This window comes from Oculina patagonica, chromosome 14 (assembly GCF_052425735.1).
Source record: "Oculina patagonica isolate OP01 chromosome 14, crgOcupat, whole genome shotgun sequence".
Lineage (NCBI taxonomy): Eukaryota > Metazoa > Cnidaria > Anthozoa > Scleractinia > Oculinidae > Oculina > Oculina patagonica.
The window spans coordinates 15,943,545-15,958,888 of record NC_135771.1 but is presented as its reverse complement, the minus strand read 5'-3'; the positions used below and the strand labels follow the sequence as shown (position 1 = coordinate 15,958,888).

The 15,344-nt window shown below is 40.0% G+C and overlaps 1 protein-coding gene across 1 annotated transcript; it reads right to left on the bottom strand.

The window, feature by feature from the left end:
* Positions 1-13,793: 13,793 nt before the first annotated feature.
* LOC144637566 (kelch-like protein diablo) lies at positions 13,794-14,507 on the bottom strand. The gene has a single exon (XM_078496634.1). The coding sequence runs from the start codon at positions 14,505-14,507 to the stop codon at positions 13,794-13,796; it is 714 nt and encodes a 237-aa protein (XP_078352760.1).
* Positions 14,508-15,344: the final 837 nt, after the last annotated feature.

The following is a 15,344-nucleotide window of genomic DNA, read 5'->3' as shown; positions in this document are numbered from 1 at the left end:
ATACCGTTCCGGACAGGTCCCGTGTAAACATAGTCTAAAAAGCATCGTTCGTTATTTGCACTGACTCGTATACAAACAATACTGACGAATACTGTTCAGTTCGCACGCGCCTTGATGTGCACGCGGGCGTAAAGTCCGTAAAGCATGAACGATTCCCGGGACGATTAAAGAAACGAGAAATCGCGATTGATCCCGTGAGGAGCGAGGGTTCTAAACTTGAAGATGAGCCTCATCTCCTCGCGCTGCGGATTTCCTTGTTGACCAAGCCTGATTTTAACACCACGACATGCATGTCTTGGAATGAATGGCCTGGGCGATTAAAGTGTTGCGCCATAGGCAAGTCTTCCTTATTGTGAAGCACGTCGAGGCGATGCTCCCTGAAGCGATCGGCTAATCTGCGTCCTGTCTCGCCAATGTAGACTGATTCGCCTCTTATGAGAAATTGATTTTCGTCGAGGAACGATGAAAAGAAGGAAAGATTATAAAAATAAATTTTCTTTTCTCAAAAAGACCATAAAAGTCTACTGGAGATGTGTCAGATAAATTACAAGAAATCAAAGATCTCTTCGAGATATCGACTTTTTTTGCATGAAGTTAGTATGAGTAGAAGGTTTATCCTGGGCATTGTTGTTCGAACATATCATGGAAGAATTCAAACGTCTTTCAGTTCAAGCATTTTTTTATTTTCGCGGAGTAAATGCTGTATTTGTCAGTCGCGACGACTGGGTGCTTTGCGACTCATATACTTTGGCTTGGTTAAAACAGGTAAACTTTGACGTTTGCCTTTAACATGTTTAATCGAAATAGTTGTTTCCTTTCGAGTTAGAAAGATTTCTACTCGGCTTAATGCAGAAAAATAACGCCTGATCGCAGGTTAGGTTACGCACGACAGAGTTACCTTTTGTCTCGTCACGCAATCTTAACCCCACATTGAGAAGTAATTTTTCGTTTGGATATTACCAAAAGCCGCTTCTCCTCGCGTTATTCTTTACCTTACGGCTACACATGCCATTTCTAACGACTACATTTCCAGCAAAACAGTTGCTGTTTATTTTTCTAATGGCGATGCATTAACTTCTGAACAGAAGAAACGTTTCACGTTTACTGCTTCCACCGGAAGTAATTTCACAACAGGCTACAAAAACACTTATAAATATCACTTAACACATTTAATGATGTTGCAATTAGCGAAGCGCACTAATGACGTCACAGAATTTGACCCCCGGTGTGAGTCAGATAAAATTCGGACAAACAAACCGCTCTCTGTATTAAAGAGCAATGTATGGTTGGCGGCCACTTTGGAGGCATATTTAGCGATTGTTTCACAAAACCATGGCCAGGTTGGCTCGGAATTCGAAAAGCCTTACCTGTGCAACGTAGAAAGCTCAAACCGTGGTTTGAAACAAAAGGTTTGTCAAACAGAGCGATTATTCAATAAATGTGTAAAATGTTTTACTCTCAGTTATTGAATGGATTATAAAGGCCCGATTTGCTGCCGGGATTTGCTGAAAGAAAACATTTATTTTTATGAGAAATGCAAAACGTTTGCACTGTTCTTAGTGGCACATTTTGCAACACAACAGAGCTAACCTCAGATTTATGCCACCACAAAATTACACAAAGAAACGCTCGTCCGATCGGTCCCCTTGCTTGACCCGAATATTTAAAGAGGTCAATTTCGTTACACAATTGTCGCGGCAAATACTTAACAATTATTCCATAAGCCCGCGTTGGATACGAGGTGGTAAATAGCCAACGAGGCGCGAAGCGCCGAGTTGGCTATAACGACTCGAATCCAACAAGGGCGAATGGAATAATTGTTTTATTAAATTCTTCTTAAGCATGTTCAAATCGACTGGACATTTCATTTTGATGTAAACGAAGTGATAGTATGAGGAGGCGCGAAAATTTCTGGCGCGGTGTTCACTTCTTGAGTTGAATGAAACATACGAGGAAAGCGAGCAAGAGAGTTTTCTTCAGAAGATTTTCCTCAAACAATCCCCTCTAAAGTCGTCTAAATATCCTGGAAATTGTGACAACAGTTAAGATTTACGAGAATATCCGAAGTAAAACCTTTTCTGGAAACTACAAGTCTTGTGCAAGTCGAACGAAGCAAGTGTTTTTAATTACATTGTACTTCTTTACGGCTCCACGGCTGTCATCAAGACTGCTATATTATTTGAAGCGAAATTGAGCTCAAAGTGGAACAGGTTTATTGAAGAATGAAAGAACAAAACCAAGATGGAAAGGTAACAAACTTTACTGAAGTGCTGAGCCTAGTTTTATGACGAACACTGAATGAAACTGTGTCAGTTTGCCGTTCTTTCGTAAATTATTTGCTGCTTTTCTACTTTTTCACTCGCTCTTGTTGTGCGTTCAGTTTAAAAGTATTATTAATTACACTTTTCGCATCTATCCTTTTGTTTTGCGTAGTTAAATTTACTATGGTATTTCTGTGGTTTTTGTAGGCACCGCTAATTATTTCTTGTTCATAAAGCTCGCCAAATTCGCTGTTCAAAACCATTTTTTTGATGGAACTGTCGCTCCCGCAGAAAAATTTTAGCTTGCCAACAGTAACGCAATCATTTTCCAAATAAGGTCAAACTAAGGTATACGAGCTGACAACCGGGATTAAGTGAACCAATCAGAATGCTAGAAATGCAATATCCGAGGTTGAGAATTTAATAATATTTATTATTAAATTTTCAGCCACGGATATTGCATTTCTAGCATTCTGATTGGTTCACTCAATCCCGGTTGTCAGCTCGTATACCTTAGTTTGACCTTATTTGGAAAATGATTGCGTTACTTTTGCCAAGCTAAAATTTTTCTACGGGAAGCGACAGTTCCATCGGAAAAATGGTTGAAAAACAGCAAATTTGGCGAGGTTTATGAACAAGAAATAATTAGCGGTGCCTACCACAACCACAGAAATGCCATAGTAAAATTAACTACGCAAAACAAAAGGATTGATGCGAAAAGTTTAATTAATAATACTTGTAAACACACAACAAGAGCGAGTCAATAAAGTAGAAAAGCAGCAAATAATTTACGAAAGAACGGCAACTGACTGACACAGTTTCATTCAGTGTACGTCATAAAACTAAGTAGGCTCAGCACTTCCGTAAAGTTTGTTACCTTTCAATCTTGGTTTTGTCCTTTTATACTTCAACAAACCTGTTCCACTTTAAGCTGAATTTCGCTTCAAATAATATAGCAGTCTTGATGACAGCCGTGGAGCCGTAAAAATAAAAGAAGTACAATGTAAACACTTGCTTCGTTCGACTTGCACAAGACTTGTAGTTTCCAGAAAAGCTTTTGCTTCGGATCTTCTCGTAAATCTTAATTGTTGTCACAATTTCCAGGATATTTAGACGACTTTAGAGGGGACTGTTCGAGGAAAATCTTGGAAAGAAAACTCTCTGGCTCGCTTTCCTCGTATGTTTCATTCAACTCAAGAAGTGAACACCGCGCCAGAAATTTTCGCGCCTCCTCATACTATCACTTCGTTTACATCAAAATGAAATGTCCAGTCGATTTAAACTTGAGAAGAATTTAATAAAACAATTATTCCATTCGCCCTTGTTGGATACGAGTCGTTATATCCAACTCGGCGCTTCGCGGCTCGTTGGCTATTTACCACCTCGTATCCAACGCGGGCTCATGGAATAATTGTTAAATATACACTGATCGAGCTCGGCAGCTGTAGCTGCAGTCTGTAATAGTAATGGGGATAAATAACAGCTTTACTAAAATCAAACCCGCCGTCAATTCCATTAGAAAGGCGTTTAAATAGCATAATATTTTCACCCTCTCCTCATGTGTCGAAACAGATCGGATGGCCGGCGATCAGTGCCGTCAAATTCGGGAAGAATTCTGAATTTCTTGCAACCGACGATCTTTCCGGGACCTAAATGAAGCAAACATACAAGTGCTATCCTTCGCAATTATATAATTCGATAGTAATTCGCTATCCGCCGCTTAAATTTCTCGGCAGCCTGAATAATTTTGCAGTGGGAATCAAGGTGTCATTGCCGGATCTTCGACTAATAAATTCAATTTTGGGCCATTTTTTGGATACCTTCAATCTGTTTTTCAATTACTAAAGCAAAAATGTTTGGAATCTATCATTTTTCGAGCCTTTCGAGAATCTCGGCCTCAAATTGTGCCATTCTCGCCCTGTTTTTCTTGTCAAGGATGCGTCCCCTACATACAAAGAAACTAAAATTGTTGTCCGACTCACGCGGGGGGGGGGGGGGGGGGGGGTATCATGTGGCGAAATCTATTTTTAGTAATAGTGCGCTTCGCTAGATGATGTTGCAATTCTAAATTGTGCAACTCAGCAGAATTAATCAATTGTCACGAAATGAGTTCCCTTTGGTTAACTATTAGCAACGTTTTAGTGTGTGAAAGACTTGTACGAGTACAAATTTGCGTTGTTAATTGTTTTAGGTTAAATTAATATTAGCGCCTAAAGACTTGTACTAGTAAAAATTGCGTTCTTAATCGTTTTAAACTTCGCTGCCTTCGAGCGCTGAACCCCTTACATTCTTAATTGGTTATGTGACGTAAGATTTGGGCTACTCACGTTTTTGATTCTTATATAACGTTTGTAAATTGACAAGTCACGTTTTTTCTACAAGAACGGAAGTGCTGAAGCACAACTATAGAGTGACACTTTACAAGCCACGCGCTTTGATCACCCACAGCGGAAAGTATTCCCTTGAGAAATTAAAACAGTCCCTTGAGAGTTAACAAGAATGCGATCCCTTCCGGTTCAGATTTTAGCCCATGTAAACGCTATTCTCCTACTTTGTAAACAAGCAAAAAAAGTCGAAAAAAGGGAAAGAACAAGAGAAGCCCTCACAGAACTATATACAGATCTGATAGAAAATGAGCTCTTTGCAGCTATAAATAGTCAAATTGTACAAAATAACGCCTTGCTGGCAAACAAGCTACGTGCTGGTATATCCTAAAACAAAGCGACTTCAACAAGTAATTTTGAATGTCCCAGTGCGTAGCTTTGCGTCCTGCAAGGTGTTATTTTGTACCACGTGGCCGTTCGCAACGGGCCCATTGTAGTTTGATAAGTGAAAAACAGATACCGACTATTTTGCATGAGGTATGAGTAGGGGAAATGATAATATTGAAAGCAATTTGCGATGCATTAAATCAACAGGTTAAAACCGATCTTAACATTTGACTGTCACTAACTTGCTCCAAAAGAAAGGTTATCAGTAGATTGATTCAGTTGGGAGTCGCCTTAATCATAGAGTTGGACTTCGAGTTAGATTTCGAGTTAGCAAAAATACATAATACATTTATTCACCAAACATTCAAGTATAAATATATAAAGTATAAACCACACTTGGTACCCCGGTCTTGGCTTCACCGCGGTCAAACGTCTCAGGCAGCTTTTCTTTCCCTTTCAGCGTTTTTTATTTGCATTGAAGTGTTAGTATGAGCAAAGATAGATGAAAATAGTTGCTGGGTGTAAGCATAATCCCATTTCCTCGGGTAAACGAGTGTTTTTACTTTTTAAATGTTCCGCATCCGAACCAAAGTGCTTTGACAAATGGCGCCGACAAGTCCGCATATCGCTATTTTCAAACACGTAGAACTTTTTTAGTAAAGCTCCAAAAAACTTAGTAAACCTTCAGAATACCAGTAATGTATCGAACTTTGAACTGTGAAAATTAAAACCTTATCTTTGCAGTACTTTTCTTATTTTTTGCATATTTCTGTCGTTTGACCCCGGTCGAGGTCTTGGCCATCGTCTTGCGGCATGGTTTTGTTTGCGAGAGTCACGGCGTTATTGGATCGTTATGAGTTTAAAAATCAGGATAGTGTACATCAAGACATCGTTAAGGCGACTAGCAAAAACAGACGCATGGGAAGAATTCTTAACAAAATATAAGGTAAAATGACGTTTGTTAATTAACAATTAGTATAATTTCAGAGGTGATTATAAGAATTGAAGCATTCTGATTGGTCGAGAAGCCAGGCTTATGAGGCTATAATCACCCCGCGCGGTCCCGCGCGCGAGGTGATTATAGCTTTGAAGGCTTGGTTACTTAGCCACGCCACCTTTGACATCCAGAGAAGTAAACATGGCCGCTTTTGCGGAATGAAAATTTCTTTGATTTGAAAGAAACCAGTCCAAGCCCTGGATATTTTAAACGTTGGGAATTTTTTTAAATTAACTTCCAAGACTTTCGGACCGAAAATATTTTCAAGAGATGGTTCTCAAGGCATTAGAAATGATCGTAAACACGGCGGTTTTGGCGATCGATGAGAAACTCAGTCAGATCGATTGAGCAAACATTATTTAGTTCTCTTCTCACCGGAGCTACTCATTTTTTAGAGGATTCGCACATTCGCTTAGAAGTCATCCACAATCATACAAAGGTAACGGACATCTATCTTTCTCATTGTGTTTGTTTTGTTCCGTTTTATTGCTTTAACTAAATAAATTCTGATTGCAATCGATGATTTAAACTGGTTTACACCGTATGCATGCGAACACTTATGTTTGCTGTTTTCTTGTCTGCTATCGTTATTTTTTTAAGTTCTTGATGATCACCTCTAAAAATTATACTAAAACAATTATTTGCCTCAGGCTCAGTGATTATTGTTGAATAATCCCCTCGACTTCGATCTCGGGGATTATTCAACAATAATCACTTCGCCTTCGGCGAATAATTGTTAATTATTCTGCGAGCTCGTGTTGGATATGAGATGGTAGATTGCCATAGAGGCACGTAGCGCCGAGTTGGCTATAACGATCTCATATCCAACAAGCGCGAGTGGAATAATTGTTTTATTTAAAACGCCCAAAGAATTGCAATATTTTAGCTCCCAAGCTGGCTTTGACGCGTATCGGCTACCATATTTGCGGTCAATGGTTTATGAGCTCATATACCATTCCATTTTAACTAATCAAAACGCTGGAACTGCAATATACCATTGCTAGAACTGCAATATACCATTGCTAGAACTGCAATATACCATTGCTAGTTTTTAATAATAAAACAAATTTCTCCGGCATCACGAGATAAGGGTTGACAATAAAAGAGATCAGAAATAAAGGTTCATCATGGCTGCAGTAAAGGCTGACTGGCGACATTTTATGGCGGCTTGAACTAGTGACTCTCCCAATTTAACGTGATCCTAGGAGAGAATCGCAGGAGGCGGTAATTTTTTCCGAGCCCGGGGCGGTTCCAACTGCATTCTTGCAAACTATCAAACGAGAAAGATGCTACGTACCAAAAAAGTCATGTTCATTTGTGTCATTGCGACAGATTGTACTTTTTTTGTTATTGTTCTGTCTGGAAATGTCAATGCCGACAATTAATTTGTATGGTGTGTCGAAGAGATGATTGTAAAATAAAAAAAATTAACGAAGAGAAATAACTGATTAAAAATATAATACAAACAGCGATGATAAACATTATGAAAAATCGCATTTTACTAAACTTGACGTTTCGTATGCTAAGCTACATACATTTTCAAAAGTATGACCGTTAAAAATTTGGCAACTATTTATATATTGTTATGAAAGAAATAACTGTTTTTGACAATTTAATACCGCAGTTTACATTAAGAAAAAATAGAGATAGGAGAAATTTAAATTAAACAGTAACATTTTTTTAAGTCCTCAGCTATTTAATCAACCTTGTATTTTTGAGAAAAATCAACAACCTGAAAGTTATATAAGCTTAAGTGTAAGTTTCGAGGTCACGTTCTCTGAGACTGACGATACTGAATGTCGACACCAAAGACATATCAAATCTAGATTGATACACTGTTCCTGACGCTTCAGAATCGCTGCGAGTAACCCCGATTATAAAGAAACGGTCACAATGCCGGTTGGCAATGGACACGTGGCGATCGAGTTTAGTAATGCTCTTTAATAAATTACAGCTGAGCAAATTTTAGGATTCTGTTTTACATTTGTTCAGGGTCCCCTATACCTCTCTGCGAAATGGAATCACGTAAAAATATTTGGCTTTTCACGCGTCACGAATAATTCTAAAAATGTTTTCACGTTCACGCAAAAATCACGACGATCCCTGTTTAGACTGTTACGCTCGGAAGGTGTAAGACCGGATATTGTGCTTGTCAAGATCACACACGAGACAAAATAGCTCACAAAAGTCCCAATCCCAACCACAGAGCTAAAACAAAGATGTACGTTCACTAGAACTACCTAAAAAATCAGAAATTAAGTCACGAAAAAGAAGATGATTCACGATTTACGTCTAATTCAACTCTTCGTTCACGGGTCACGTTAAAGCTAAAAATTGCGTTCACGCGCACGAAAAAAGATCTTAAAATTGGGAATCACGAATCATGAAAAAATAAAAGCCCAAATCACGTTTCACGGCAAATAAATAGCCTTAATCACGCTTCACGTAAAAAGTATAAGCCAAGTATAAGGGTATGGCGGGCCATCGCGGTCAAAAGTAGATATCATGATATCACTGCTTGATATCATGATATCTGTGAGATATCATAACATCTGGATATCTTGAGAACATGATATCATGATATCACGCAAGTTATCATTTCGTCATGATATCTCTACGATAAGATCTCGCTTTTGCAAATTAATCGCTAAACCATTTTGCAAATCGCTAAACCATTTCGCAAAATGTCACGTTGGTTTTGTTTTTTTAGATGTCTGACTTTTGATATCACTTGACGGGTTGTCATTTGTGGCTGTTCCCGGTTTATGACATAAACCTTGGATATAGACCATTCGATTCTCCCATAGAGATCTAAAGACTCGAGTAGACCCCAGCTACCAGTTTACAAACCTCAACACTATGGCTTACAAAAAAACCTTGTGCTTTTAATATTGGTTTAGACTTCGATGTTAAGTTCATCCAACTCTGGAGCTCCTTAGTTTCATGGGAGAGTACAGCCCAGTAGTCTACAAAAAATGATAAACAACTTTGTGGAATATAAATGACGAGCGGTAGAAAATCGTTCGAGTTCAGCTCACAACGCTCCTGTTCTCGATTCAGTTCATTAAGTTCCACGGCTGGACGACAAAGATACAAAACAACTTTTGACCAACTCTCCTCTGTTGAAAAAATAATATAAAAACGCAGAATTGAAGATTCTATTGCCTCCATGTGAGGGTAGACACGGTAGGGGACAGGATATTTACCGCCGTCCGCGCCGGAGATTGCGTGACAGAGGCATATGTTTCGACGAAAGTTTAAAATGAGATGGAAATCCCTTTTACCGAGTGCCCTAAAAAAAGTAGCCTGCGAAAACAGCCGCCTCTTACGCTCCGATCCGCTTGTTGCGTTCGGCGTGAGAGGCGGCTGTTTTCGCAGGCTATAAAAAAGGAAAACACTGAAAAACTGTCGACTCTGTTAAGTTGTAAGTTCTGTAACTAAGCTATTAGTCGGGCTACTTCGTTTTCCAAACCAAGGACTCTTTTCAAAAAGCTGTACTCTCCCATGAAACTGAGAGGGAGCTCCAGGGCTGAATGAACTTAACATCAAATTCTAAACCAAAATTAAAAGCACACGGTGTGTTGTGGACTGTTGTGGGTTGTGAACTGGTAGCTGGGGTCTACTCAAGTCTATAGATCTCTATGCAAAGAAGGGTCTATACAAGGTTTATGTCATAAACCGGGAACAGCCACAAATGACAACCCGTCAAGTGATATCAAAAGTCAGACATCTAAAAAAACAAAACCAACGTGACATTTTGCAAAATGGTTTAGCGATTTGCAAAATGGTTTTGCGATTAATTTGCATTTGCAAAAGCGAGATCTTATCGTAGAGATATCATGACGAAATTATAACTTGCATGATATCATGACATCATGTTCTCAAGATATCCAGATGTTATGATATCTCACAGATATCATGATATCAAGCAGTGATATCATGATATCTACTTTTGACCGCGATGGCCCGCCATATAAGGGACCCTGTTTGTTAAACTGTTTGAAGACACTTGTGAACGAGAACTCCAATGATTAGGCAACCGCCCATTACCCAATGTTTAGCCGTCAGACTTACTTTGTATCCTTATTGGTCCTATGAACAATGATCGACATCTAATTCAATACAGAGTTCTGAGTAAGAATGAAGCTTTTAGAACGTGGTCACTGCTTCAAAAGGCTGACCGTATGGTCAGCGAACATGTCAGCGAGGAATCCTTTGTAAATTCGCATTGAACAAGTCTTTGTGGAACCTTTGTCAGGGAACCCACAGCGGATCCCGCCACGGATACTTATTTCAGTTGTCAGGTTCCATTTATCCTTGTCAGGGTCATAACAGTCAATTTTTGTACATGTATCTACGCTCCTAACCTTTGTACTGCATACAGCATACAGATTATCATCAACAGCCAAGAGTTTTTCAATTCGACCATTCAGGCTTGCAATAACTTGCCACTCATTTGTTGTTTCATCTTACACTTGGAATTGGTTCGTATACGTATGCGACAGAAAATCTTTAAAAAAATTACTCGAGCGACGCCACCAGTTATTTGTTCCAGCAACAAAAATTTTTCTGTTCACCGCAGCTCCCCAGAGATGCCTGTAGCCTTTATGCATGTCAGCTACTTTGTTCCATTGGCCTTTTCTAAAGTCATATCTGTCAACATCAGTCAGGACGTTGCACGGGTTATATTTAACATTCGGAGCCCATGGTAATGGGCTCCTGTTATCATGCCTATATTCTACACCCCCAATAAAATAAATAAAATCATCTTTGGCCACAATGCCAATATAAAATCTGCCCAAATGTTCAAATGATGTTATGTCTTCCCATGAGTTTGATTCGGGTTTGTACTTCGTGATGAAATAAACATGTTTTTCCTTGTCACATAGTTCTATCTCTGACGCCCACTCTGCCGTGTCCGCCCAAACATATCTGTCTATCCGATCGTCCCACCAATATAATCCACGGCACAAACATGGCTCAAATTCCAAAGCGTACATTTCATCTTCTGTTGTAACAAATATTTGATCCAAATATCTGTATGTTTTGCCGCCAGTGCATGACAATGTCTTCCAATTATTTGTGAATGGATTATACGTAACCATTTGACGTTCGAACAAACACATACTCCGTGAGTACTCCATATCAGTTGCCTGTCGGAGTCTATACAGTTTACTACGACAAGAAACAAATTCGCTTGTATAACGTGGTGTGTAGACCTTTCTGAAGGCAGATGATTCAGGACTACTGTAGCGTAAACGACACCACTTCTCTTCACGAGGGAAATAATGCATCAGTCAATTGAAACCCCGGCCCCCCGACCCCCGGGACTTACCGGGGAATTTAACATTTACCAAGTGTTAAAACCCGGCTTATTTCCCCAACCTAGGGGCCTAGACGTCTGTTAAAAACCCCGCATAGCGGGGGCATCCGAATCAACTTTCAGGAAAAAAAAACGGACAAAAATCTTGATTTCGTGGCCGAAGTTGAAAAATCTATTTCTTTCATTTATTGTCCATGTATAGTTACGAGGTCGGAAAGAAAGCTGATGTAGTTTGTTTCCGCCAAAAACTTATAAAAAAAAAAAATTGTTTTTCGTGGTCAGAGACACAAAGTTGTCAAATTTAAAACCCATAATTAGCCATTATGAACACGCCTGCCGAAAGACCCATAATATCGGGGTGTGATTGCCCTACAGAACGTATTTCAGCTTTTGTTGACCATCTACTTAAGCCGATAGCACAGCGACACAGGCCCGTAGGATGGGGGGGTTCGGGGGGTTCGGACGAACCCCCCCACCGCCTGAAAAGGTCCGGTCTGAATGGTGTAGCATTAATGTACCGGTCTGAATGGTACAGCATTAAAGGTCCGGTCTGAATGGTACAGCATACATATGGCCTACGCGCATAATAAAATAAAAATAAAAACATACTGACGTTATTTGTATTGATTTTCAACAATATCGACTAATTTTCAAACGTTTCTCGTGTATTCCCCTCTTTTTCGGTTTTCAGACTGGAACCATTAGCAAAGTGTGACTCAAGTTATAACTGATGTTGATTTCACCGATTTGAATATGTCGCGGTCGTATAAATAAATTAAATATATCTGAAGTAAGGTCTGAAGCCTAACGCAAACAATATAATTGACATCCAATTCCCCTGGACAGCGTGACATTGTGGAAAGTAGAGCAAAGAAGGAAATTAAAAGAAATGACTTTGAATCACGTCATGACGGTAGCGGGGTAAACAAAATTCTTATTTAAAAGCCATCAGGATAAGGCCAGCTGGCAAACGAATAAGTACATGAGATAGTGCGCTCTGAGTCCTTAAATTCTCGTTCTCACTGATTTTGGAGAGTTGTGGCTTCCTATCTTTAATTTCTTGCTGTTGCTTAAAATTTCTTTCTCTCTTTGTCTTAATATTTTTAAGTGAAAAATTTATTTAGGATGCCGAAGGGTTTTCTCGGTCTAGGGCCCAACGTCTATCTTTGAACGGTCGTGGCCTGAAGCAAGTGGTCGCCATTTTGTGCTTACAGAACATCGAGTGCATCAAGAACATCGGCGTTTATACCAGGAAACTGCTATCGATACGGTAGTCAACTGTTACGCCCACCTTCACCCCCGTCGACTACAACTGGAAAATCTTCTTCAGTAACGGTATTTTTTTTAAATTAGTGGGACACTGGTAACTAATGGTCCGTTCTAAAAGAAAACGAACCTACCCGGGCAAAAACCAGCCTACGGGCCTGCGACAAGCTTCGTGCGACAGACTTTAATAACTTCATTGAGAAGATTACAGTGCCATGCCCAAACAGCCTAAAGAAAGCTTTCCTTTTCTCATTAACACTGTATGCGAAGCATACGGAGAATTTCATCAAGGAAACCCTCCCGTACAGGGCATTTGCCATAGAAGAGGCAAGATCTTGCTAGGGGGAACTGGGGGCATGCCCTTCAGAAAATTTTGAAATCTAGAAGCCCTGAAACTCTTTCTTCAAGATTTTTCTTAAGGTATTTCTTAAGAGAAATGAATCTTTTTTAACTTGGGATCATTTCCCCAACAAAAAAATTTGTTATTAAATTTGGATTAAAATCTAGACGAGGTAAGTGCCTCGTCTTGCCTCTGGCTAGCTACGGCCCTGCCGTACTCGTTAAGAGAGTTGCTCAGTGTGATCTTTCAAGAAAGCTCGTTCCAATTCAATGGAAAAGATTATCTTTAAGCACATCAAACAGCCATGGGCACGACAATCGCCGCAGTTTCCGCTGTCATCTTCACGGCCAAAATAGAAAACGAAATACTCAGACAAGTAGCAATAAGCCTATCCTTTGGAAACGATTTATTGACGACGGACACAAGAAGTGACAAAATAGAAGAATTTCTTCTAAAGGTAAACAGCTTTCACCCTATGATATGATTCACGGCTGAAATCTCAGAAACAGAAACTGCTTTCTTGGAGACGATAGTGTACAAAGATGGCAGATTTCAAGTACAATGAGTCTATTTTTATCGTGTGAACATATTAAATACAAACCCAGGCGTCGCGAAAGGCTTTAAATATCAAGGAAGAAGCGTGGAGACTTTTCAGAAGGGATTCCTCAGAACGAACATTTTGAGAAAAACATTTAGTCCTTTATGTTAAATCCCGGCTGCCGTCCCCGCTTTAAGTGATCGCGTGCTGTTAAATCACCGCTCCATGGCCCCGGTCTACTGACATTTTGTTAAAACCACCGCCCACCGGGGCCAACGCGCCGTTAAAAGTGCGTTAAATCCCGGCTTTGGACGCGTTAAATCCCCGCTAAGTCCCGGGGGTCGGGGGGCCGGGGTTTCAATTGACTAATGCATAACAATCAATAATGCTGTCAGTTGTGTAGCCTGTTTCGATGACTACAATAGATGTCTCAAGCGATTTTCTAGGTCTAACAGATAGATTACTAAAATCTTTAGACTCAATCAACTTAATCGCGTCCTCCACAAGATCCAAACAGCCTTCACTGTCTTTCACGAGAATGTTTGTCACGATATCCTTGCACAGAAAGTCACGCGATATATAAACCAGTCGAACGTGACGAAATAACTCGGCAAAATATTTCTTTTGCTTGCTTGTATTGTGATCAATCCAGGACAAAATGATATTAAAAACATCTTCCTCGGCGCTGACATTAATTTCGTCACTTGAAATAAACATTTCGATTTCTCTGCTCGACATATTCAAAACCTCTATTCGGTTGGCTTCGTACGCGTCGCTAAAATTTGCAAGAATAAATTTTTGCGTCTTCGAAAAAATTTCTTCGCATTGAAATCTTTCGGAAAAGTAGTAATTTGAAGAGCAATTGGAAACATTCAATCCCTTTAGCAAAACTCCACAAGCAAGAGTTTTCAGGTTCTGAAGACACAAGTAATCGGCCATTACGATCAGGTCTCGGGCATTGTCTTCAGTCAGTATCTGAACATTACCAGTGTAAATAAACTCCAGTGTATTTCCCATAACAAACTCGGAAAACATCTCCAGGCGAACAATTCCTTCTTTAGACTCTTTCATGTCGCTATTCAGCAGCTTTTCGAAGAAAGGGCTTGCCTCTCAGTCTGAAAGGACTTGCCTCTGAAAGGACTTGTCGGTGAGCTTGGAATTCTTTGCCATCTTCGACCACTAAAATAACATTGCATGGTTGACTGAGTGTGTCTTTTGGCACGAAGGCTACACTGGACATTTCTTTTCTTGGTCCCTCACAATTTTTAGAGACTGCCATCTGAATATCTAAAGGATCGATGCAAAGTTCAGTTCATTTTGTGCTGACTTCAACTGCTGACTCGTGATGTCCGTTATCATCTTATGTGCGCCAAAAATATTCCTGATAAATTTGTTTGCGGTCGTTAGGTTCCTGCCAAAGGGCACATAATTCATACAGAAGCGATAACGTTTCACAAGAGGGTCTTTAAATAGACTGATAGAGTGTAGATTTGCACGTTTGTGTACGACGGCTTTCAGCTGCTTTCAGAGTTGTGACTCGAGACGTACGCAGCGGCCGCTAACGACGAACCTGCGATCAGGCATTCCAAAAAAAGCTATTTGATTTACGACGAATCCGGGATCAGACTTTTTTCGCGGCGGGTAAAAAAAAAAAAAAAGAACCCGTCCGAGTGAAAGCATGACATAACGAACGATCGACAAGTAAAAGATTTTGCACGTAGGGGAAAAGCGCCCTGGGGACGAGGTTGGTAAAATGGCCCAGCTCACGACGAGTCTCTTGTAGCTCAGTTGGTAAGTGCGCCCAGCCGGTATCTGGGAGGCCATGGGTTCGATTCCCGTCGGGGACTCAGAATTTTTCATTGTCCCATGCTCGTGTCATGTTGAACACTTCATCTTCATTATCCCTTT

Bases quoted from the DNA above. Each gene is read 5' to 3' on its own strand.
- LOC144637566 (XM_078496634.1), bottom strand. From the start codon at position 14,507: ATGAAAGAGTCTAAAGAAGGAATTGTTCGCCTGGAGATGTTTTCCGAG.